General features: G+C 57.9%; 3 protein-coding genes across 5 annotated transcripts; 1 reads left to right on the forward strand and 2 right to left on the reverse strand.

Moving 5' to 3' along the window:
- Window positions 1-67: 67 nt before the first annotated feature.
- ARHGDIA (Rho GDP dissociation inhibitor alpha) lies at window positions 68-4,034 on the reverse strand. 3 transcript variants are annotated; one of them, XM_081030116.1, is made up of 6 exons: window positions 3,931-4,034; window positions 2,246-2,462; window positions 2,017-2,100; window positions 1,711-1,787; window positions 1,560-1,623; window positions 68-1,449 (listed from the first exon to the last, which is right to left on the reverse strand). In XM_081030116.1, the coding sequence occupies exons 2-6, from the start codon at window positions 2,433-2,435 to the stop codon at window positions 1,250-1,252; spliced, it is 615 nt and encodes a 204-aa protein (XP_080886242.1). In that variant the 5' UTR covers window positions 2,436-2,462; window positions 3,931-4,034; the 3' UTR covers window positions 68-1,249. The 3 variants fall into 3 exon arrangements, with proteins under 3 accessions (XP_080886242.1, XP_080886243.1, XP_080886244.1); XM_081030117.1 differs by lacking the exon at window positions 3,931-4,034 and adding an exon at window positions 3,258-3,795; XM_081030118.1 differs by lacking the exon at window positions 3,931-4,034 and adding an exon at window positions 2,778-2,930.
- A 10,970-nt stretch (window positions 4,035-15,004) lies between these two features.
- ALYREF (Aly/REF export factor) lies at window positions 15,005-18,688 on the reverse strand. Its single transcript, XM_081030109.1, has 6 exons — window positions 18,416-18,688; window positions 17,860-17,991; window positions 16,314-16,461; window positions 15,686-15,749; window positions 15,412-15,586; window positions 15,005-15,317 (listed from the first exon to the last, which is right to left on the reverse strand). The coding sequence occupies exons 1-6, from the start codon at window positions 18,650-18,652 to the stop codon at window positions 15,303-15,305; spliced, it is 771 nt and encodes a 256-aa protein (XP_080886235.1). The 5' UTR covers window positions 18,653-18,688; the 3' UTR covers window positions 15,005-15,302.
- Window positions 18,689-18,800: 112 nt separating this feature from the next.
- ANAPC11 (anaphase promoting complex subunit 11) lies at window positions 18,801-23,062 on the forward strand. Its single transcript, XM_081030136.1, has 3 exons — window positions 18,801-19,036; window positions 19,325-19,444; window positions 22,747-23,062. Exons 2-3 carry the CDS (start codon window positions 19,336-19,338, stop codon window positions 22,890-22,892), a joined length of 255 nt encoding a protein of 84 aa, XP_080886262.1. The 5' UTR covers window positions 18,801-19,036; window positions 19,325-19,335; the 3' UTR covers window positions 22,893-23,062.
- The last annotated feature ends 751 nt before the right edge of the window (window positions 23,063-23,813 follow it).

Genomic DNA, 23,813 nt, shown 5'->3' on the forward strand with positions numbered 1-23,813 from the left:
TCCTGGGGGCAGCAGAGGAATGGGCCCAGCCCTCCTCCCCACTGAGACAAGCAGCAGACACCCTGGCTCCTTCAGGGAAGTTTATTTCCTGGTCAGAAAAGGAGAAGCAGGGACAGGTTCCTGTGCGGTCCAGCCCAGGGCCCGACCAGGGAGGGGCAAGGAGGGGAGGCACAGGGGTCGGCTCCAGCTGTGCACGCTTGGTCCCACAGTTGTCCTGGCTGGGTCTGGGGAGGGCCTGCCAGGGATGGTGGCACCGAGCCTGGGGGCAGAGATGGCAGGCCAGTAGGCCCAGAGGACGGCACATGTGGAGGCAATAAATACTGACAGGCCAGGCATGCCACTCCAGGCTGGCAGGCCCACGTGGGCCAAGTAAGGCTCGGCCGCTGGCTTTGTCTGCCGAGGGCTCTGGGGGGGCTGTGGGCACTGGGTCTGGGTGTTGCCCGCTGAGATAAATGACAGACAAGGCGAGGCATGAGGACTCCCAGCCTCGCAGATGGGACTGGAGATGACTGGAGTTTTGGCAATTTGGCTTTCTCCAAGCCCCTGGAGCTGTCCCCACAGCCCTGGCTGGGGCGGGGGTGGGGGGGTTGGCCAGGCCCTGGCAGGCCGGGAAGCAGCAGCAGCATCCCACTGCCCTGGGCCCCAGGGACTGCGGGTGGGGCGGGGGCTGGGGAGACCACATGCTCATGCAGACACAGGGTCAGAGGTTAGTGACGACCCCAGAACACACGTTCCGCATGTTAAGGCATCATGGTTAGACAGTGACAGCGACAGATGAACTGACCAGGGAGGGGTGACGGCTGGAGATGATCTGCTCCTAGGCCCTGCATCGTGCACCCCACCCCACCCCACCGGGGGAGACGAGCAGAGTCAGGGCAACTGAAAAGGCCCTGGGGGACCTGAGCACCCCGAGACCCCATTCAATGCCCCACTCCCTTGGAGAAGCCAGGGCCTCAAGTTGGCTTAGAGCTGGGGGGGGGGCGGTCTGAAGGAACCAAGGGGGAGGCGGAGGCCTGGGCTCAGCTTCCCTCCCCCACAGCACAGGCTGAAGCAGCAATGACACTACATCACCGGGAGGCTGGGGCCTGCGGGCTGGGGCGGGCCGGGCCGGCCAGGAGGCAAACCAGGGGAGATGGCAGCGTGGGCAGGGGCCCTGTCAGCACTTTGGTATGGGGTCGGGTGGGGGTGGGGGTGGGGTGGGGAGCATACATCCCTCCGTCCATCGCCCTGCCCGCCTCCCAGGCCGGGCTCAGTCCTTCCACTCCTTTTTGATGGTGAGGTTCCACTCCCAGGACAGGTGGTCAGTTTTGTCGTCGTCTGTGAAGCGGGACTTGACGTTGTAGCTGCCACGTGCCAGCATGCCCTTGGGCGCCTCCTCCACGGGGGTCAGGAACTCGTACTCCTCCGCCCGGGGCCCGTAGCTCCCCACCATGTAGTCAGTCTTGTCAACTGCAGAGCAGGCAGGCGGCCGTCAGGGAGCCTTTCCTCCCTCCCTCCCGATCCTGGCCCCGGGGGCCACCTCCCTCTGGGGCCGGGGTCTGGCGCCCATCCTCACTCACTCTTGACGCCTTTCCGGTATGTGTGCTGGATGTACTTCATGCCAGACACGATCTCTCGGTTCACCTGCAGGGAAGGACCCCAAGCGGAACTCAACTGGGCTCTCCAGCCCCAGCCCCTCCTAGCACCTCGCTCCCAGGGCCCCCACCTTACCCGGAAAGAGATCTTTATCCGGTACTCCACTCCCTCCTTCAGCACAAATGACTGCTTCTTGAAGCTCTCCAGGTCGCCTGTGTTCAGGAAGACACTGGGCTAGGAGGCTCAGCCAGGGAAAGCCGCTCCTGGGCAACCCCATTGAGACTGCATCACCCCCCCCACACACACAGCCAGAGCCTTGACCACTGGGCGGCCCTTCCTGTGCTCCCCACGAGAGGGCGCTCGGTCTCCAGGAAACCACTTTTAGGGGCAGCAACAAGGTGTCAGACAGCCTCAGCCAGGGACCTCAGAGGCGCCACTCACCTGTCAGGTCCAGCTCCAGGGGGCCTGGGGCAGTGCTACACACCAGGGTCAGGCGGGTCACAACAACGTTGGGGACATTGGGGTCTGTGGAGTGACAGCAGGTTAGAGCTCCATCCCTTGGCGTCCCACCTCAAGCACACAACTTGCTGCCTGGGGTGAGGGAGCAGCACTGGGAACTCAGAAGAGTCACAGGTGTCCCCTCAGTCTCAGTGCCGTCCCATCCACTCACCAGCTGAGACGGCCACGCGGCCCAGCAGGGCCTCCTTGTACTTGCGCAGGCTCTCGTCGTCCTTGTCCAGCTCCTGGATCTCCTGGATGCTCTTCTGAGCCGGGGGCTTGTAGTTGACTGAATGCTCATCCTCCTCGTTCTCAGCTGCAATCTGCGCCAGCTGCTCAGCTGTGGGCTCCTGCTCTGCCATGCTCACCTCTAGCTGGGTCCGGAACACCTGTAGGGGGGTGGAAGGGGCTGTGGCCAGCTGGAGGGACCCAGTGTCTCCCCTTCCCCCTCCCGCTGCCTGGCAGCAGGGGGGCTGTGTTGAAGGCATCTTTGCAGGTGGCCAGACCCTGTAGCTGCAGCCAAGGGGTGATGCACCTTCTAGAGTGGGAGGGCAGCTGCAGGCAGACCTTTGCAAAGGGCCTAGACACAGGCTCCTGGGGCCAAGAGGGGCCTCACTAACTTGCCTTGCCCATCTCAGGGGACTAGGCATCCCCAGGGGGTGGCACCAACCCCAGGCTGGACTGGCAGGGCCCGACTTAGTCACCTCAAGTTCTGCTGCTCTGAGGTGCACAGGTCCTCACCCCAAGGTACCCCTCCCGCTGGTTCCGGGAGCTGCTCTGACCAGGGACACCCGTTGGCCCTGTCCTGGCCAGAATGCAAGACCTCTATGCACGACACAGGTCAGTTCTGCCTCACCCTGCAAACACAGGGCTCTCCTAGAGCTAGCCCAGCCTAAATCCCACAGGTAGGTCCCAAAAGCGCATGGGGAACTCTTAAGTGTTTGCCCACATTCTGTCCCGCTGTGATGGTTTGTGACCTCGAGTTGGGAGCTGCTGCAGCTCCTGGGTATTCTCAGGACCCTCGTCTAGAAGAGCCTGGAGCAACACTGTTGGAGCAGGAACAGAACAGTGCAGGTGGCTAGGGATCCTTATAGCACCCCCTAGGAGCCCCGACGGTGTCTGTGAAACCCCCGCAGAGCCCTCTCGTTGCGTGGGAGGTGGGTCAGGGCCAGCTGACCCCGGACCTCAAGTTGCCACGGGATGAGAAACAACGCCTGGCAGCCGGGATCTGCCCGGGAACCAGATCCCACAAAGGGCCGCTGGGCCTCTCTGGGCCGGCCGGCCGCCTGGGGCGGGGTGGGGCCGCCAGTTCTTCCAGGCCTCCCAGGCGCTTCCTCTGGAATTCCTCTAGAAAGCTCACGCCCTGACGCCAGCAAGTGCGGACGCGGGCGAAGGGCCCTCCAAGCGCACCGCGGGCGGCCGCAGGGCCGCAGGACCCGCAATCAGGGCCGGCGGAAGGGAGGGGAGGGGAGGGGAGGGGACGGGAGGGGAGGGGAGGGGACGGGAGGGGAGGGGAGGGGAGGGGAGGGGAGGCGAGCGGAGCCCGGAGACCGCCGGGGGCAGGGCGCGCCTTCCGCAGGGGACGGGCGTCGGGACGGGCGCACCGGCGAGGGGGCGCCGCGCACGAACGGCGGCCACAAAGGCGCCTGCACCGGCCGCGCCCCGGGCCTGCGCCCCCCGCCCGCACGTGGACGCCGTGCGCCCGGGACCCGCCCTGCGCCCCGGCCGCCGCCCGCTGTCACTGGTGCCCCCGCCCCACGCAGATGCCCCCGGCGGGAGGGGCGGACAGAGACTCGGCCCCCGCCCCCTCCCAGCTCCGCCGCCTCCGCCGCCTCCGCCGCCGCCCCTGGCGCTCACCGGAGGCTCGACCGCGCCGCGCTCGCGCTCCCTCCCGCACGAAATGACGAACGTCGGCGCCCCGCCCGCGCGCGCCCTGCCGGCCACTTCCGGGGTCACGCGATTTCCGCTCAGGCCGGGCGGGCCGACGGAGGGCGCATGCGCAGCGAGGGGGCTGCCGGGAGCGCGCGGCCGCCATCTTGCGGGGCCAGCCTCGTGGGCGCGTCCCGCGTGGGCGGCTCGCGAGGCCGGTTTGCCCGCGGAGGCCGGTGTGGTGGGTGCTTCTGCGCCCCTGGCTGCGGGCATTTTTCAGCTCGGGCGTCCCCGGGGCTCAGCCCGCGAACTCGGACTGGACGGGGCAGTGTCGCCGTCTTGCGTGCACCCACCGGGACGTCGTGCGTTTGTGCCGCCGTCTGCAACGCGCGGCCCACGTCGGGCCCGGCGGGCCTCGCTCTCGCCGCCGGCGCAGGCCCGGTCCCACGCGCCGGGGCCCGGGGCCCCCAGGTCCGCTGCGGCCGCTCTCCCGAGTGAGCCGGCCCGTCGGCCCCTGGCCGTGGCCTCCCCTCCTGGAAGTTCCCACGGATGCCCGTGGACCTCACAGCCGCCCTCGCAGGGTCCCGTCCTTGGGTCCCCGTCCTGTCCAAGTCGGGGCGGGGCATCTCCCGGTGCCGCGCGCGCCCCGCGCCCCGTCGGGAGGCTCCGGCTGGAATCGGGTACAGGGGGATGCGCCTGGCCGAGGACCTGCGGGCCGGCGACGCCGAGGGCTCGGAGGAAGGAACGCCGCGGCTCTCCGGGAAGCAGCGGCCGGGAGGCCCGGCCTGGGGTGACAGCCTTGCCGGTGTCGCTGGTTTGGCCCTGGGGACGCTTCCGAGCCCTTCCGCGGCTGGCGGTGGGATCCAGACGTATTTCCAGGCATCCACGCGCAAGTCGGAAGCTCCAAAGCTGAGGTGCCCCCTCGGGCTGGTTAAATGAAACCCACTCCTCACGCTCAGCTCGTTTGCACCGAACCGCTTTTGTCGGCTTGACTGTAGGACCTGCCTTCTGAGTCCTCTCTTCTTCCCGCACGCCTCGCTTGCAGCCTGTGCACGGGACCCGCTGCCCTGCCATCCCGAGATGAACGGGGCTCAGTGGCCAGGGCCCGCCTGGACGGGTCTGGCCACCGTCCTGTGCCGGCACGGTCCCCTCCAGGCTGAAGGAGTATTTTGGGGCCCAGCACACTCGGCTACCTTGGCAGCAGTACTTCAGGGGAGCTGGTCACTGAGGAAGCTGCTGGCACAGATGCCACAGTTGCTTCAGTCGCCTCTTTCCCACAGACCCCAGCATTTCCCTTTGTGGGTTCTAGCTGTGTGGATTTCAGAGCTTTGTCCACACACCAAACAAACATTCTGTAGCCCCAGGGGCCTCATACAGAGCCTGCAGTACCCAAAACCTCGCCCTGCACTCCTCCCCGTGGGGTCCAGACCCCTAAATGCCCCACCTGGGCGGTGCGCCTCCCCACCTTCACCCCCCCAGCACTTGTAAGCACTTGTAAAATTGTAATCACATGACAGTGGACACATGCCTCCTTTAATGATGGGTCAACTCCAGGGCGGTAGGGCCCTTCTGTCTGCTCTACGCTGCCTGGCAGGGAACCCAGGCTGACAGAAGTCATCGCACACACACCTCTGCACTGTGTGCAGGAGGGCATTTGGGGCGATAGGAAAATGCATAATACTGACCTCAGTGTGTTTGGGAAAGATCTCTCTCCCTTTTTGAGGTGTATTTGCAAGTTTTCTGTAACTGAAAGTTGTGCTATTAACTTTATATGCAGAAAGTTTGGCCAAAGGCAGAGCGTCCTAATTGGTGTTCACTGTGTTGCTTCTGAGGCATCTCACCGGGGACCATCCCGCTGCACAGCCACCTGAGTCACGGCTCGAGGACAAATCTGCTTTCAGATGACCCACATACCTTAAAAAGAAAACCGAAACTCTGTTATAGAAAACTTAAACACGTGTATTAGTAATCTCTTGCTGTGTAGACATGTAGCCTGGAATTCAGCAGCTCAAAACACCCCACACGTATTTCCCATGGTTTCTGAGGATCGGGAAGCAGCGTAGCAGTGTGGTTCACGGTTCCGGCTCCAGGTCTCTCATGAGGCTGTGATCAAGCTGTGGAGTAGGGCCACGGTCTCCAAGACCTGCTGGAATTCCAAGTTCACACACGTGCGTGGGCCCTCGGTTCCTCACCGATGGGCTGATGGCCTGAGGATTTAGTTCCCTGCGACCTATAGCTCCCGTCCCGGCCCCTCCATAGAGCTGATCACACAGGGCAGGTGGCTTCCTGCAAGTGAGGCCTCAGAGACAGACAGATGGACAGGCAGAGGCAGACAGAACAGAGAAGGGGGACAGCAAGCAGTCAGATGAAGCCGCAGCGCCTGTTACGACGTCATCTCAGAAGTGTCACGCCATCACTCTGCCCTACTATACCGGCACGCACATCTGTCCTGGTCCAGCGAAGTATGGGACTGCAGGGTGTGAGTGCCAGGAGGTGGCCCACCGCACACCAAAGTAGAAAGCGTGGTGTCATGAACCCCGATGGACCTTCCACGCGGCTTCAGTGGCTTTCCCTGGCAGCCAGTCCCATTTGACCTGTCCCTCTTCCTCCCCACACACAGCTTGAAGCAAATCTCACATGTGGTTTACACCATGTGGATTTCAGCGTGTGTTTATTCCTAAGGAAAAGGATTCTTTTTTTGGATAAATGAGCCACACCTGTCCAGGTGTCCTCCACTACGTGACAATCACTCCACATGGACAGGCTCAGAGCAGGGTCCCTGCTCTCTCCTGTCCTGTGGGCCCAGTGAGCTCAGCCAGGCCTGTTACTTACATTTTTGCTGGCAGACTACAAATTTGAAGGTCCCCACGATCACCCCCTCAGGTTGAAAAATGCGCTAGAACAATTCACAGAACTCAGAAAAGCTCTTCATCCGTGATCACCGGTTTATTATAAAGGACTCAATTCAGGACCAGCTAGATGCAAGAAACGGACAGGAAAGGTGTGTGTGTGGGGGGGGGGAGGAGTCCGTAGAGCTCCACCCTCCCAGCACTTACCCCTGTTCACCACCTGGAACCTCTTCAAACCCTACTGTTTAGGGGCTTTTATGGAGGCTTCATTAAAAGGCAAGACTGATGAAATCATCATTGGTGATTAACTCAACCTCCAGCCCTGTCCCCTCCCAGAGGTCAGGGGACCGGGCTGAGAGTGCCCGCCCTCTAATGATGCCTAGTCTTTCTGGTGACCAGCATCCATCTTGACACCACCCAGAGTCATCATCTCATTACTATAAACTGCTTGTGGTTGAAAGGGACTGGTTACGATAACAAAAGCCACTCCTGTCAGGACATTCCTAGTGCTGGAACTCTGGGCTAGGACTGGGGACAAAGGCCCAATCTACCTTGATTGTGCCATGGTCAGTTTTCTGTGCTTATGCCCTCAGGTGCAGAGGAAACTGGGACAACTGTGGTTGAGACTTCCCTTGCCAGCACTTCCGGATTTGCCTGCCTCCGCCCTCTTGGTGTGCTGTCCTACGTCTCAGGCTGGACAAACCTCAGGTCAATTTTCAGAGGTGCCATGGGCTCCGGATGGCAGGCTGGCAGGCTGGCCTGCTGTGCCGCCCTCAGCATTATTCTCAGCAGGCGTATTTCATCAGGCATTGCAAAGTGGTCACTTCCTAATATGCCAGCACTGCTTAGCTGGAATTCTTTTTTTTTTTTTTTTTTTATTTTATTTTATTTTATTTTTTTTTTTCATAAATTTATTTATTTATTAGTTTCAGGTGTACAAAACAAGGTAATACTTAGACGTTCATCATCCATATCCCTCACACTGTGAACCCCCCCCCCATCCACCATCCCTCCGACCCCACACCGAACCATCACATTATATATATAAAATTATAGTTGGCATTCATTAATGTCCAGCCTCTGGTGTCCAATGCCATGATCAGGTATCCACAGCATCCCTGAGGTGGTCTCCCAAACAGGACGCATGCCCATCGGATACCCAACAAAATCTCCACAACATTATAGAATACCTTCCCCAAATTAATTTTCAAAAACAAACAAAAAAAAAAAAACAAAAACAAACAAACAAACAAAAAAAACCCCGAGGCCATCTTGTGGTCACCAGCTGCCTCCAAATCCCTTCACCTTTCCCCTTATCCCCAACCGCCTCCCACACACCCATCTAACCACTCTCGGTTTTTTCTCCGCGTCCCCAAAACTGTCTCTGATTAGTTCATTCGCATAGTCTTTTCTTTAGATTCCATATATAAGTGAGATCATATGGTACTTGTCTTTCTCTTTCTGACTTATTTCACTTAACATAATGTTCTCTAGATCCATCCATGTTGCTGCAAATGATAAGATTTCTTTCTTCTTTATGGCTGCGTAATACTCCATTGTATAAATGTACCACAGCTTCTTAATCCAGTCATCTACCGATGGGCATTTCGGTTGTTTCCATATCTTGGCTATTGTGTAAAGTGCTGCAATAAACATAGGAGTGCATACAGATTTTTGAATTGGAGTTTTGGATTTCTCCGGGTAGATGCCTAGGAGTGGAATTACTGGATCATAGGGTAGTTCCATTTTCAGATTCCTGAGATACCTCCATACTGTTTGGAATTCTTTTTTAAAAAGCTCTCCCCGTCAGTGATTTAATCCCTTCGAAATAAAGTTTGTATCGAAAACAAAAAGAGATTATAAATTTGTTCCTTTCATTTGCCAATTTTCAGAATGAATCGTTTCGTGCCCAAGGAGTCCCCACCCTCAATGAGGACAAAAAGTTTGTCTCTGAAATCACTGCTGGTAACTTGAGTGGCTTGTTTATGATGGATTTGTACATCTAAGAAACTGGTATGCTCACATTAATTTTTACATATAGATGTTATCTTACAATTCAAGAATGTGCTAAAACATTTTATAATTTGTTTCAACAACCTGCATACGTAACATACAAACTAACTGTCTAGTTTAGGGTAAATGACCACAGACACGTTGATGTATTTAAAATTAATGAGATTACCTCCTGGTACTCTCATGGTTTTATTTTTACATGAAAATCTTTAATGATACATTCTTTCTTGCTAATTTCTCCCAAATAGTCAGTTAATCCCAGGGTGACTAATCCCAGGGTGACTCATAATAGCAGCTAATTAATGTAAATCATATAAACATTTATGAAAATTACACAACCATATGTAATTCCATAATAACTAATATATGCAAATTAAAAAACAATAAAAAGTAACAACAAAAAACCTCAGCAGGGTGTGTTGGGGAAGCCACCATGGAATATAAACAGTAAGGACAAACTAAGTACAGTACAAATGACACAACTAACAGTGAAGCGGGTGGAAGAGGAGAAAGGGACTCACATTTTGGGCACCAGCACCACCCCGGGACTCCATGGCCCGACACAGAAATAACGGAACCCAATGCTGTGCCCTGGTCAGGAGAGGTCTCCCGCGGGGGATAGGTCAGTGGTTCTGCGACTAGGTGAGGTGGACACCTAAACGATTGCCGACATGTAGGCAAACATCCTGTAGGTGATGGGAGCAGTGAGAATACTGCCAGAGAAAAACGTTACAAACAAGGGGAGGAGAGAATGACTGGGCTGCGGGCTTGGAGTCAGACCGCAGTGAACTCACGGTTTTTTCATGCATCTCTTCAGCCTGAGAGGTACAGAAATGAACGCAGATGTGTGCACAGGAGCTAGTGTGTGCATTTCCTAGCTCTGTCCCCAGGGGCCCGGTGACAGTGAGCACACCCAGCACACCAGTGCCCATGAAAGGAGCTGGGGAATAGGTGAACTTGGAGCCTCTCCTGGCACCAGAAAGTCAGGAAATGCTTTCAAAAGGACCCGGCATGTCAAAAGGGCATAGGAGGGACCCTCAAAGTTCCCAACGGCCAAAGCTAAAATAGTCTGAGCAACAAAATCAGTTACCCGATTCTGACTCAGAGTCAAATAGCCACGAGTCCACACTGACATAACTGGCTGGATAGGTGGGGGGCAAGGGATGGCTCTTTCCCAGAAGAGAATTCTAATTACTGTCGAAGGATTGAGGGACACGTGAACACTCACCACGGAGTCCACAATAATTACTATCACAGGAAGCTAAAACTGACGGGCAAAACTGGTATGAACTTCGTCTCCAAGTTTCTCCCCCAAGACATTATGGGTTACGAAGGGGAGAACAGCCACTTTACAGTAGAGAAACCTGAGGTAAGTGAGCCAAGTCACGTGGCCAGTTGCGAGACAGACCGACCGCCATCAAGGACCCTGTGGGACGGATGGAGATGGAAACATGCCAACTGCTGTATACTTGCCAAGAATACCCAACTCTGGTCTAATCATAGTGAGGTAATTCCCAATGGAATTGACCTTCAGAAGTGCCAAGGTCATGACACGCAGAGGCTAAAGCTCTGCCAGTGTAGGATGGGTCCACGAGCGGGACGAGGCTCTCCCCTTTCAGGTGGGCTAGACAAGTACTCATAGCACAGGTGACAAGGACAGTTGGCTAACCCTGCATTGCCGTCCCGCGCGACAAGGGCAGTGAGACTGCGAGAAGGGGCAGTTTGGGTTAAGTTTTTAAGCAAGAAACAACCGGAGACTTAATGCAGTTAAATCTCTCAGAGGCCAGGGGTCTCTCAGTCTCAGAGGACTGGAGCCCAGAATAAAGCCAGCTGGAGGTTTTTAGTGATAGGTCTACAACTACAAGAAAGCAACATTGTTTCTTACATGGTCTGTGAGGCTCAGACCTCATAACAGAAAAATGTTTATTCCAATTACCCTTTGTCTGTTAACAGCAGAAGCACAAGATCCCAGGATGTTTTTACCTAAAGTATGTACCTTTTCAGGATCAAGTCTTTCACATTGTAACAACTCCGTTGAGAGAAATGGAAACAGGTACAAGGGGAAAGCCAGAGCCGGCAACAGACTTTCCCAGGCCGGGGGAAGGGGAGGCAAGGCCCCTTCCCATACCTGTCCAAGGCAGCTCTTTGGGGTCCCCACTCGTTTCCGCCTGGCTTAGGTTGTATCTCCCGTGAGATATCTTACCTGTCTTTGGCTGCAAACCATCTTTTGGGGACCAGACAGAGAGACATAAGGTGTAAACACAAGGATGGAACAGAGTCCTAGAAAGGCACAATCTCACAAACTCTTCTTTCCTTAAGGAAAGACATGAAGGGACAGTTGGCTAGGCTGTTGTGTGACTATACTGCATGAGGCGGGACAGTGGGATTGCATCAGTGTTCGTGTCTGATTAGGTAAGACGCTGTCCTTGCTTTTACAGAAATATACGTGGAGGGGCTTAGGGGTAAGTGGTATCATGCTGTAATTACTCTCAATCCATTCAGAAAAACACAGAATAACAAAGATCTGGTGGGATGTTAACACCTGGGGAGTCAGCTGAGGAACGGGCAGGAATGGTGTGTACTGGTCTCTTCCATAAATCTGAATATCAAAATGACAAAATGACACGACATTTAAGTAAGTAGGCTGACCTTAATAGAAATAAGGGAAGATGATAGCTGTATCAATTTCAGGAAGATTTAAAATTATTGAGTACTTCTATAAAATGTAAATAATCCAAGGCAATCTGAAAGGAGGTGAGATGTGATTTTTCGTCAATACACACAAGCAGCGAGGCCGTGGAAACATCAGGTCCTTATGCCCGGCTGCGGCCAGTGGGCATGTATGATAGGGAAGCCGTTGGGGAAACAGAGTGGCGGTCCCTCAAAACCCGAACTCCAAGGTGCCCTGGGACCCAGCCATTCCACTCTGCTTTCAGAGAACTGAAAACACGCTCACACGAAAATGTGGTAAGTGCTGCTCATGGCAGCGCTGTTCTAACAGCCCCAAGTGGAGGCCCAAGTGTCCATGAACTGATGAGTGGATCCACAAAATGTGATGTGTTCATCACAGAATATTTGGCAAAAAAAAGGACTGATTTGTGCTAGAAAATGGATGAGCTTCAAAAACGCTATGCTAACGAAGCCAGACACAAAAGGTCATGTATCGTCCTATTACGTGTACACGAAATGTCCAGGATAGGCAGATGCAGACACAGAAGGCAGCCTGGCGCGTGCCAGGGGAGGGAGGACATGGGGAGTAGCTCCCCGTGGGCTTCTTCTTGGGGTGATGAGGAGATTCTGGAACTTCAATGTGGTGGTGGGTGTGACAGCAAATCTAGTAAAATCACTGCATTGTACACTAACTGGGTAAACTTCATAGTATGTCGCACCTCAGCAACGTGCTCATTTGTAAACACCTGTGGCGACAAGGGTTTCCTCTGACCACTGCTGCGAAAGCAATCCCGAGTGTCGTCCGCCTTTTGTGTTGATTGAATGTGCTTGTTTTCCAACTTAAAAACTAGTGTTGTTAAACAAGCACTTCACATTCCATACACCACTGAAACAAGGCCAAGAGCCCACTCCATCGTCTGCCTTTTGCCCGCTATCTATGAACACCCCCCGTGTCCCCAGATGCCGGGCCCTAGCAGCCCTTCCCCAGGCCAGGCTGCACCTCTGGCTGATGCGCCCACAGGGTTCCTTCATCATCTGCCCCTCTGCCCAGCCACAGTGGGGTCCTGGCTTGTTCGAGCCAGTGTTCTCACCACAGGACCTCTGCACTTGCTGTTCTTGGCCAGGAGAGCTTTCCCCGCAAATATCAAGGCTCCTGCTCCCACCCTCTGCCTCCTCAGCAGGGCCCCTCCCCGGTCCTCACCACCGTTTTCCTCCATCTGACGCCCCCATCGAACTGCTCATTCTACACGGACAGGGACTTGGTTTTGCTGGTGGCTATTTCCTCTGGCACCTGAAAACGGTGCCTGTCACGTAGCAGGCACTCACGTTTGTCAGGTGAGTAAACAAACATCGTTTTCTTTAAACTCTGAAGTGTACAGATTACCTCAGTATGCTCGGGAGGAAACGAGACCTAGCAGGACACTTACGAGGGAGGGGGTGTTTGACTACTCTGCAGCCAGTGACAGAAAAGCAATCTCTGTCCCGCTTGACTTCCTCCCACTGTACTTGTGAGATGGTCTTAGTTTCTTGTCTGATTCCGGTATCAGACTGTCAGCTTTGAGAGCAGAACAAATCCACACTCACTTAGAAGCCGCGGTGCTGAACACAGACACAGCACATTAGAGGATGTCAAAGGGCACTGGGGTCACCGCACATCCATTCAGACCACAGCCGCCCAGTCACCCGCCGGATGGAGACGGGCCCTGCGACTCAGCATCTGAGCAAAGAACATGCAGGACAGAAACGTGCCAAACCAAGTAGCACTCCACCCTTTCACTCACTCAGGCAGTATTTGGGGGACAAGCAGTGCTGGCCACCCGCAGGGATGCCCAGTGCCACCCTCCAGGGGCCCAGATGCCCGGCTTGCCTGGGATGATGGGTGTCATCTCTGTACTCGACAGCTTCCACCCCATTTCCCTCTCGAAGCCGCCCCAGTGTGGACATTACACTACAGGGTCCTCTAGCCCTGGAAGTAACGGGACACTGTTTCACAAACCGGAGGAAGCTGAGAACGCTGGAGAGCCCTCCCCCAGGAGCCCAGGGACACCTGGTCCACCCACCGCACCAGACTTGCTGGCCAAATCATGGGGTTTTCCTACGCAGCCATCCCGCTCACCACTGGGTCCTCGTGACTATCACCCTGCCCTCCTTCTGTCCCCTCCGACATTCCCTGCGACTCAGCATCACCCACTTCCACTTTGCTAGTCTCCACGTACCAACAGGCAAATCAGATTCCAACCCCCATGGGCCAGGCTCTAGAAGCCCACCTGCCGCCGACACCCGACACAGCGTGTGGCCCCTTCCCCTTTGTTTCTTCTTGGGCCCTTTGCACCAATGACATCCGCCCGCCTGGCCCTTCATACTGCCCAGCGAGCTGAGTCCTGGCCATTGCATCCGAGTGGCTGGGAGTCCAGCACAACGGCCTCTGGACTGGGCTGACCTAACCCTCCCATCAGGTACTCTTTAGGTTCTGGACAGCAGTGAGGGTGACCCGCCTCTCCTGTCAACTCTCCAGGAGCCAGGCTTCCCAGCTGGCCTGTGCCTGCTCAGCCCAAGACCACCTCCTCAGGGATCCGACCTGTCACATCTATCCCTCAGGCCACTGGCAGGATCTGATGGTCCCTTCGCCTGCTGGACTGGGCTCCTCCGAGGACCGAAATGAGTCATCTTGTTCACCGTACCCTTCAGTGCCTAGCATAGCACAGGCCACACAAGTGCCAGCTTTGGAACTGACAGAAGGCCACCCGTTTGTCACACCCCTCCTGGGTCACTCATTCTGTCCCTGTCCCAAATGTGGAGGTGGACTTGGGAGCCCCACATGGACTGCCTCCTTGGAAGCGAGGCTGTGCAATGTGCAGGAGCCAGAGTAGGACCCTTGGCTCTGGCTGGGCAGTAGGTAAAAGTGAGTGGCCCCAGGCTCGCCCTCTAGAGCGGGAGACGGGAGACCAAGGAGACTTCAGGTGGGTCTCTATAAGCCCAGACTCCCACAGGGCTGTCGGCCCCTCCTGAACTGCACCCCGCGTGTGGCCCTAGCTTGCTCGATTGTCCACATGGGCAGATGTGACCACAAGCTCCTCCGGTTCTCTGCCAGAGCTTCCAAAGTGATCTCAGCACAGTGAAGAGCACACCCTCCGCCTGCTCCTTCCATGCCCACAGAAAGGTTGAGCATGTGACGCCGCATGCTGCCGTCAGTTGCTGAAGCCAGGCTTCTGGGAACCAAGAGCCAGAGGAAAGGGTCGCTTGAAAGCAAGCGGGTGGCAACACGAGGTGCCCTTCCCCTCACCTCATGGTCCAGTGAGCAGGCAGAGGGACTGCACTCTGTGTCCCTTACCTGTCAGGTCAGAGGATCAGCAGGCAGACACAGAGGCAGCCACCATCTCTGGAGCACTAACGCCAACCCCCATGCCAGGACGCCAGATGCCAGGCGGGGCTGGTCCCCACCCCCCAAGTCCCACGTGCCTGTCTCCTGCCTGGGACGACACCAAAGTTTTGGCCTAGACAAGAACTCCAACAGGACAAATCGGACGGTTCCAGTTCTACACACACTTCTACTTTATTATGGCGAAGGCGAAAATGCCACCTTCTCCACAACAGCAACCAGTAAAATTTATCCCAAAAATAACTCAGTACAAAACAGGTCTGTTTCAGAATTTAAAAAAAAAAAAAAAGGGGGGGAAAAAAAACCTTTACATGAGTTTTAAATCCTATTTTAAAACATAAGAGAAAACTTCATCATTGGCCACACAGCCCCAGCCCGCCAGCCCCTCCCGCCAGGGAGCATGGACGAGCCGCCTGGAGCCTGTCCTGTGCACAGGCTTGCTGGTCTGTTTAACTGGTGTCCATCTGAAACAGAGGAAAGAGGTTCTTGCTCAAAAGGAAGTCCCAGTCACCCCTCCCAGTCTTGGCTGGCCCACACTCTGGCCCGTCCAGGACTTACTCTCGCATTGTAAGCGTCCAGCTGGGCGTCCAACTCCTCTGCGGAAAGCTGCTGCTTTGAACTCCTGCCCGTGCCTCTGCCTCTACCCCGGCTGCCTCCACGGGCGCCTCGCCGAGCGCCACCGCCGCCAAATCCTCCAGAACCACGGTTCCTAGTCATCCCGCCTCTGTTCACACTAGCGAGGGAAAGGAGACTCCTTCACACACGTGGCCAGGCCCGCAGGCTGAGCGATCACACCACAGGCCAACCCCGGCCCCGAGGCCCCAGAACTCACCTCTGTATCGGTCTCCGTTGTGTGTCAATCTGTGACGTGACGAGCTGAATGTTCATGGGGCGGCCTGTGGCAAAGAATACAAGAGGGCACGTTCCTGTTAGAGACCTCTGACGCCCACCCAGGGCATCACGCCCCGGTCTCCATGCAGGCACTGGGAGGGGCCGTGCGTGTCTCGATCGCTCGCGACAAGAGACGGCAACGACGACAACCCACCACCACCTCCTCGCTCCTCAGTCCAGCTTAGGAGGGTGTCTGGTCAGGTGTCCAGGCTGCTCATGGGTGGAACGGTGTGGGCGCCCTGCCAGGAGGAGAGCTGGTACCTTTGTTTACGACTACAGCCCCGCACTCAGAGGTGTACTCTGGCGGCTGAGAAGGCTTCACAGGAGTGAGTCTTCCGAAGGAGCTGAACGAGGGGAGGGATGTAGCTTGCTGGTGGGGGTTCACAAGAGGTTGGTCCACATGTATGGGGCAGCGTGAGAAGTGGCAGAGTGGGAGAGAGACAAAGGGGCGAGTGCAAAGTGTCCTCAGCCAGAGGGGAGAGCCATATTCCTGCATGGACGGGTGCCAGCCCCAACTCCACAAACCGGGCGTGGCCCCTCAGTCTTCTTGGGTCCGATCCCAAACGCACCATCCAGAGGGACGCCGTTGTACTGCTTCATGGCTTTCAGGGCGTCTGCCTTCCGTTCAAAGTGCACGTCGGCTGTCCCCAGACTGCGGCCGGAGCGGTCGTAGTGCACGGCCGCTTTCTTCAGAGTGCCAAACTCAGCAAAGAGTTCCTGGGAGTCGGAAAAGCAACTGTCAGCGAGCTCCTTTCCTTCTGCCGGCCCAGGGACAGTCCCTGGAAGTGTGAGCTACTTTGAGGGGATCTCCCTGGGGGCAGGGCAGTGGTAGTGGGAAATGGGGGCAAGGATGGGGCAGGTGGGACAGCGCCCTCCAGGAGCAGCTGGGCCTGAGGGCTCCTGCCAACTCGGGGACCTGACATCTGTACCACGATGCAGGTGAAGGACTGCAAAGCCCATCAGTGAAGGGCACGAGATGAGGTCACTATCTCCTTCAGCAAAGGAAAGTGTACAACACACCCAAGGACTGTGCCAACAAACAGCAAAGGCCAAGACCACAGCTCAAGGGGCGCCGTCTGACATGTGGACCAGCTCCAAGGGCCCTGACTCGGGAGCCCTGACCCAGCCCCTCCCCCAGGGCAGATTCTGGCTCACCTTTCCCTCTCCTCCTACTCAAGCCTGCCGCAAAGTCTGAAGTCAAGCGCTGCCATGGAAACTGCCCTGACCTCAGGCAGGCTGGGAGTTGGAGAGGGAACCCAGAGTGTGGGGCTACTCCGGCCGCAGGCACACAGCGGGAAGTGGAGTTCACCAAAAGCGGTTTCCAGTGGATGCCAGAAACCACCTTAAAAAAAGTGTTGAGACACTGTGAGTGCTCACCAGCCTTGCTCTGTCCTCCCACAGCTGGGCTCTGGGAAATTGAACCCAGGAAGGCCCAGAACCCTGACCCGGCCATCTCCAGGACTGACCCCCAAGATGTTGTCATTTAACCAGAAAATAGGTTTAAATGCCTTTGAGGTTCAATCAAAAAAAAAAGAAAAAGAAAAAGGGGGGGGCGGAGGAGGCTTCAACCAAAGACGGGTTGGCGAACCATGCTAACAAGACCTGGGGGGTGGTGGTGAGTGGAACGACACACTAAGCAGACACAGGGCTCAGGGCCGACGGCCAGAAGGACGCGCTGGCCTGCTTCTGTGCTGCCACCTCTACAGAGGGAGGGCTTTCTCCTCTCAACAGATCATGAGAACGAGCACAGAGTAAAGCAAGCAAGCAGCCCAGCTCCATCAGTAACACAGGCACCACGCGAGTCTGACCAGTCTTTTCCTGTTAGAAACGGGAAGCTCTGGCAGAGGACGTCACTCACGGAACAGGTTTTAGCAGGGAGGGCAGCGGCCCTCACACTGAGCTGGGGCCCGTTTCCAGCGCGAGCGGACCTACTCCTTGCAGGGTAGCGCTCGCGTGACCTGGCTCTCCGCTCGAGCAGCCCGACAGGGGACAGTGGCGAGCCCCGGGGGTCTGGCAGGGCTCGTGTCCTCAGGTGGGAAGGGATTCGGGGCCACATCCCAAACAGCACCGGTTCCGCGCGGGCCAAGTACCGACCGGCCGCAGCCTGCGTCTCACCTGTATGTCGGCGTCGGACACGCCGAAGTCCAGGTTGGACACCAGCAGTTTCCCGCCGGTCTCCACGCCGGCACCACCCCCGAAGCCGCTGTCGAAAAGGTCATGCTGCCACTTGTCGGGAAGTTGTTTCGGCTGAAGGGGGAAAGCACAGCACGAGCGGACCCGTGAGTCTCGTTCCAGGCCGTCCCGGCCCTCACCGCCCCTGGAGGACCCTCTCCCGCCGGGGCCGGGCCGGGCCGGGCCGGGGCGAGGGGCTGAGCCCTCCGCTCCCCGCCCGCGCCGAGCCGCCGCCGAGCCCGCGGGGCCCACGTTCCGCGACTTTTCCCACTAACTCGTGGCCGCCGGTGTGGCCGCGGACAACGTCCCCGCAGTCCCTGCCGCCACGAGGCTCGGCGGCCAGACAAAGGCCGGGAGGGTGTCCGCCTCCGGGCCCGGCCGGCGCGCGCCCTCCCGCCCGGCCCAGCGCCCGCGCCCACCCGCCCGGCCCGGCCGTGCCCGCTCGGCCGCGCGCCGCCCCGCTGCCCCGCCGCGGCCCGCCGGCGGCCCCCGCACTCACCCTGCTGTAGGGCGCCGGTCGGTTCCTGCCACCGCCGCCCGCCGCGCCGCGGGCGAGGGCCGGCCGGTTCCGCATGGGACCGCCACCCCGACTCACTCGCGCGGCGGCCTGTGCTCCGCCGCCGCGGCCTCCCTGCGAGCCAGCCCGGCCGCGGCCCCGGCCCCCGCCGCGGCCGCCTCGCTGGCTCCGGTTCAGCTTAATGATGTCGTCCAGAGACATGTCCATTTTGTCGGCCATGGCGGGCGCGGAATCGGCCTCGGCTCGAGCCCGCGCGTCAGCACGCCGGCGCGTCACTTCCGGCGCCGCGCGGGGCCTTCCGGTGCCGCGTTCTCGGAGCGGCCGCCGATTGGCTGCAGGCAGGCGGAGCGGGGGGGGGCCGGGGCGGCGCGTGCGCGCTGGGACGCGGGGCTCAGCGGGCTCCACCACCAGGTCCCGGGCCGCGGCCGCGGTGGTTTTTGCACCTTCGCGCGCGGGCTCCGGCTCTGCCAACTGAAGGCGGGCGGTGCTGCGCGCGATTAAATCCGCTTGGGCGCGGGGGCGTGGCGGAAGGGGGCTCGTCGCCCCTCCCCTCGGGCGACTCGGCTGGGTGGTCCTTTCCCGCGGGAACGCACGGCGAGCGAGGTTCGAGTCTCTGTCCGTCCCCCCAAGCCGGTCCCCTCCTTCAAGAAGTGCTGTGTGGCGCGTTTTGGCACTTAGTGACGGAAGCCCGCGCGCCCTTTGGCGGGTCTTTGCAGCTGCCCTGAGTGCGTGGCGAGCATCCGGCGCTCCGGTCCTCCCACGGGCGACCCCGATGGCCGCCTTTCCCCGCGGAGCCGACCCTCTGCCTCGGGCAGCGTCCCCCGTGTGGTGTCTGAGTGCTGTCGCTCTGCAGACCCAGGGCAGCAGGCGATCTCTTCCCCTCGCCCGCAGGCTCCGCCGTCATGAAGGTGAAGATTAAGTGCTGGAACGGCGTGGCCACTTGGCTCTGGGTGGCCAACGACGAGAATTGCGGCATCTGCCGGATGGCCTTCAATGGCTGCTGCCCGGACTGTGAGTGTCCCCTGTGCTCGCTGCCTCTTGAGCTGTTTGCTCGCCTGGCAGTGCTGTCTCCCCCGGAAATAGCCGCACAGAGTCCCTGGGGTTTGGTTTCCCTTTTCTCAAGACAAGTTGGCAGAGAAAAGGGAGGCGGTTGGGGCCCAAATTTGTATAAAGACACCATCAAAAGTCTTCTAAGGAGAAACAGTGCAGCCTTTTATCATGGTCAAAGTGGGCTGGGAAACTCGGGGGACAAAGAGATGCATTAAAACTTTCCATTTGAAAACTCGCCAACAAGAAAAGGAATATTGGAAGGATACTCCCTGCATGGAGCACACGGAGTAACAGTCAATAACGTTTCCGTGTTCGCTGCGTGCGGTGCCTCCCCCCACTCACTCCGTCGCCTTTAAATGTAACGCTACTGTTGTCACATCAGACAACCTAAGAATTCCTTAGTGTCACCTGTGTCCATTCCTAGTCCACATTCAGATTTCTCCGGTTGTCCCCAAATGTCTTCTTCCCCAAGTGGTCTGAACCAGGACTCCCCATTTCATTACTCTGCTCCTTAGCTATTTAGAACAGCCCTTCCCCCGCCCCTCTGTCCCCTTTGAAGACACCTGACTCCTTTAGGAAACCCACGTGTTACCTTGCAGAGTGCCTGCCATCAAGTTTTGTTGGATTTCTTCTTTGTGATGTGTTTTGCCCTGTTCCTTTGTCGTCAGTATGTTCCGTGAAGTAGAAATGTTTGATTATATATTTAGGTCAAAAGCAGATTTTTGCACCAATGAATTGAGTATTTCAGTCAGACCCAAGTGAACCCAAAGCAGAAGCAAGAGTCAAGGCTTGGTCTAGGGTCCAAGGGCGGTCCCAAGAGGAAACGGGGGCCTGGGCTCCTGAGGCGCTCCTCACTGCCCTGTGAATGACCAGGCCTTCGTGGGGCTACGTGAGTGCCCAGAACAGTAACAGTGCTCTGCTTCTTACAGTGAAATGTAAACCACGGGCTTTGAGTGCAAATACTTTTTTCTTCTAGGCTTAATCTTTATATCTGCTTTGCATGAAAGGAGATCTCATTACCCAGGAATGATCCATCCTGATTTAATCAAGTGGGTGGCACTTAATCTTAGGAAATCATTGATTGGCTCAACTTGACCAAGTTTCACTTAATGAGAACAGCGATGCACAAGGTTTGGTTTGGTTTAATCTGTTTTTAAAACGCCCTTCCTGAGGGGACCACAGAGGCAGTGGGAGCCTGAAGGAGCCAATCCTTGCACCTTTCTATGCAACAGATTGTTACTTTCAGAAAAGGCCTCAAGAGCATTTTTGTGGCCGTGCCCTTGGTGGGTGTGAGCTGGTGAGCCTGTGTGAAGATGGCACCACTGGGCCCACACTGCCCGAGGAGCCTGCCAGTACTCCTCCAGCGGGGCCTGTGGCTGGGCGTGTCCACATGTGGGCCTGCCAGCTGCGAAGTAGGGGTTCAGAGTCTGATCCTTGCACCCTGTGGAGTGAGCCAGTGGTAAAGTCCAAGGCGCCTGATGAGCATGAGGTGCTTTCTGTACAGATGAGGAGGCACTGGGTTTCTGTGGCTGAAGTGGAACTCCTGTGGGGAACGACAGCCTCTGAGCCTCTGATAAACCCAACCCGTGTCCCTGAGGGCTCTGGGAGTAAGTCTTGTTGAGGAGTGTTTTAACTCGAAAGGACTTCCATCAAGACACGAGCAGGCCCTTGGGGGAGTCACCGACCTGGTGCTCGTGTGCTCATCACGTGCTCTGCAGCAGTGGCTGGGTGGCCGGGTGCCCCACCAGGCGGCTAGCATGCTCCTGCTCATGGTTTTCCATCCTCTATTTGTAAGGGACTCTAATTTGTATACGGTGATTCCAAGGGGCGTTCTTTCTTCTGAGGTTGGAAAGGCGTGGGGGGCGGGTGGTGGGAACTAATCTAAATCAGGTGTCAGACACTGTGGGCTCCTGGCACAGGCCTGGGAAGGAGAGTGAGTGACATGTTTTGTATTTGCTGAGCACATCATTTTCTGGTGGTTTTGCCATAAAAGCTCAGGAAGCAAGGGACATTTTTGTTATAGAAAGGATTTTTAAAAGGTTGAGAACCACTGGCCCACTGGCCTGAACAAGTGAATGAGAAGGTGGAGCGGTGGCCACTCTCCCTCGTGACTTGGTGGATGGCTGTGCCCTTTGGGTGGGGAACTGTGCGTGCTCAGCAGACGCCACGGCGTACTTAGGAGCCGTTTCTCCCTGACCCAGCACCCACCCTAGCCGCCTGTCTGAGATGGGGTGCATGGAGGCTGCAGAGTGCTGAGAGGCTGGAGGACAGTGCAGGCCGTGTTCCTAGCCCCTTGTTCTGTGCAAGCCGTCGCTAAGTGGGGTTTCGAGAGCATTGTTGGATGGCCCGGCCGTAGTGTTATTTCTTGAACGTGCTGCAGGATGACGCAACCCCGTGTTCCGTGTCAAGAGTGGCGGCCCAGGCCTGGCCCTGTGGTCACGGGTCCAAAGACAGTTTCTGTCCTCTGCACCTAAGACACGTGTTGCAAATGGAGCTGCTGCCTGGAGAAGACGACCCTGCTCACTGGGCCTGGCTTGTCTCTGAGGTCCCTTGTGTTTGTGCAGCAGTGACCTCTGGATGGAGCTAGCGCTCGCTAAGTGTAGAGGGCCCCCAAGGCAGTGACCTGGGGGAAAGGCACCCCAGGACAGGGTGGAAGCAGCGAGCGTCAGCTCCTGGATGTCCGAGGGGACCCTGCTCGGGGGACCTGGGGAGGTCACTGTGCGCCGCTGGCACCTCTGACTGACAGGGTTTTCTAGAATCTGGGAAATCAGAGAGACTCTCGTGTCTGGAGCACGGGCCGTGTGGCATGTCCGGTCCATAGATGCAGCGCTCCCAGGTGCCGGCAGCGTGTGTCTGGGCCTTGGAGGTGGGACCGGCTGAGGGATGGAAGGTAGCGCTGTGCTCGCAGCCAGCCTGTCACAGGCCAGGCCATAGACACCAGTGTGTGCAGCCCACTCCTGTGTCTTGCTGCCTGGGGACGGAACCTTCTCGGGCCTGAGGCCCCAGCCCTCTTGGCCCTCTTGCTCTTGATCAAGAGAAGTAGTGAGCTGAGGTGTGCGTGTCCTCAGCAGGCACCGCAACATGACAGTGACAGTGCAGCCTTCTTGGCATCACAGGTCAAGTGGCCCAGGAGCAGGCAGGCCAGCGCTGCCCCTGCCACTGGGCGCCCTGAGCTGCGCCCCCGGGGAGGCCTTGCGGAGGCGCGGCCGGGCCAGCCCCGGGCTGTGTGTGAGCCCCGTGGCCCTGTCCCTGTCCCCGTGCAGGCAAGGTGCCCGGCGACGACTGCCCGCTGGTGTGGGGCCAGTGCTCGCACTGCTTCCACATGCACTGCATCCTGAAGTGGCTCAACGCGCAGCAGGTGCAGCAGCACTGCCCCATGTGCCGGCAGGAGTGGAAGTTCAAGGAGTGAGCGCGCCCGCCCTGAGAAGAGGCCCGCCGCCACCGCCGCCGCCGCTGCCACCGCCGCCGCTCATCCAATAAGTAAAGCTCATTAAACTCAGTAAACTGCCCAGCCTCGCCCGAGGCCCGTCGCCTCGGCGCTGACGTGGCCTCCGTGTGTGCTGTGCGTTGATTTGAAAACTCATGAATAAACATGTCTGAGTCACGCTGTGGGAGGAGAAGGAGCGCAGGGTCCACCGGAAGAGCCTGGGGCAGGCGTGGCTGCCTGCGCAGGGGGCTGGGCGGCCTGGCGTGCAAAGGCCCCGCCATGTTCAGCCAAGGGGACAGCGAAGGAACCACGGTGCGGAGACCCACGGCCCGTCGGCCAGCTTCTCACCTGATGGAAGCCAGGTGGGGGCCCCGGGGACCGCCCCCCAGGCTGGTCTGTGGGGCCCTGGCTGGCGCGGCTGGCAGCCACTGCCCGCAGTTCCTCCTGCCAGAAGGCCGGCCCAGAGCAGGCGCTGGTCGTGCTGAGGCCACAGGCTGTGAGGATGCCTTGGGAAGGACAGCCCTTGGGAGGCGCCCGTCCACAGCGCCGTGGGGACGTGGGGAGGAGCCCCCTGGGGCGGCCACAGGCTCAGCCCCACAAATTGGGCAGGCATCTTCTGGGGGGAGACTGCTGTAGGCTGCGTGTCCTGTGAGCATGTCCGTTGTCCATGGCCCTCTGGGGTTGCTGCCCTGTGCCCCATGGTAATCCCTTCTGCCGCCTGTCCTGAGCAGCCAGGACAGAAGAGAGGGCAGTTCATTGGAGGGGCAGGCCCTACCTCCTGCCTGGACGTTGTACTCGGAGGAAAGGAGGCCCTCACGGAACCCTGAGGTGAAGTGCCCCTTGTCCAGAAACCCAGCTGCAGGGTCCCCTTGCTGGTTGCTGTCCTGGGCAGGACACACCCAA

The sequence above is a fragment of the Rhinolophus hipposideros genome (assembly GCF_964194185.1).
Source record: "Rhinolophus hipposideros genome assembly, chromosome: 20".
Lineage (NCBI taxonomy): Eukaryota > Metazoa > Chordata > Mammalia > Chiroptera > Rhinolophidae > Rhinolophus > Rhinolophus hipposideros.

Coding starts and splice junctions, on each gene's coding strand:
- ANAPC11 (XM_081030136.1), top strand. CDS start 19,336: ATGAAGGTGAAGATTAAGTGCTGGAACGGCGTGGCCACTTGGCTCTGG. Junction 19,445..22,746: donor CAATGGCTGCTGCCCGGACT/GTGAGTGTCCCC, acceptor GTCCCCGTGCAG/GCAAGGTGCCCGGCGACGAC.
- ARHGDIA (XM_081030116.1), bottom strand. CDS start 2,435: ATGGCAGAGCAGGAGCCCACAGCTGAGCAGCTGGCGCAGATTGCAGCT. Junction 1,624..1,710: donor GGATAAAGATCTCTTTCCGG/GTAAGGTGGGGG, acceptor CCTTCCCTGCAG/GTGAACCGAGAGATCGTGTC. Junction 1,450..1,559: donor ATACCGGAAAGGCGTCAAGA/GTGAGTGAGGAT, acceptor CCTGCTCTGCAG/TTGACAAGACTGACTACATG.
- ALYREF (XM_081030109.1), bottom strand. CDS start 18,652: ATGGCCGACAAAATGGACATGTCTCTGGACGACATCATTAAGCTGAAC. Junction 17,992..18,415: donor GACCGGCGCCCTACAGCAGG/GTGAGTGCGGGG, acceptor TTCCCCCTTCAG/CCGAAACAACTTCCCGACAA. Junction 15,587..15,685: donor CAACGGAGACCGATACAGAG/GTGAGTTCTGGG, acceptor TTCCCTCGCTAG/TGTGAACAGAGGCGGGATGA.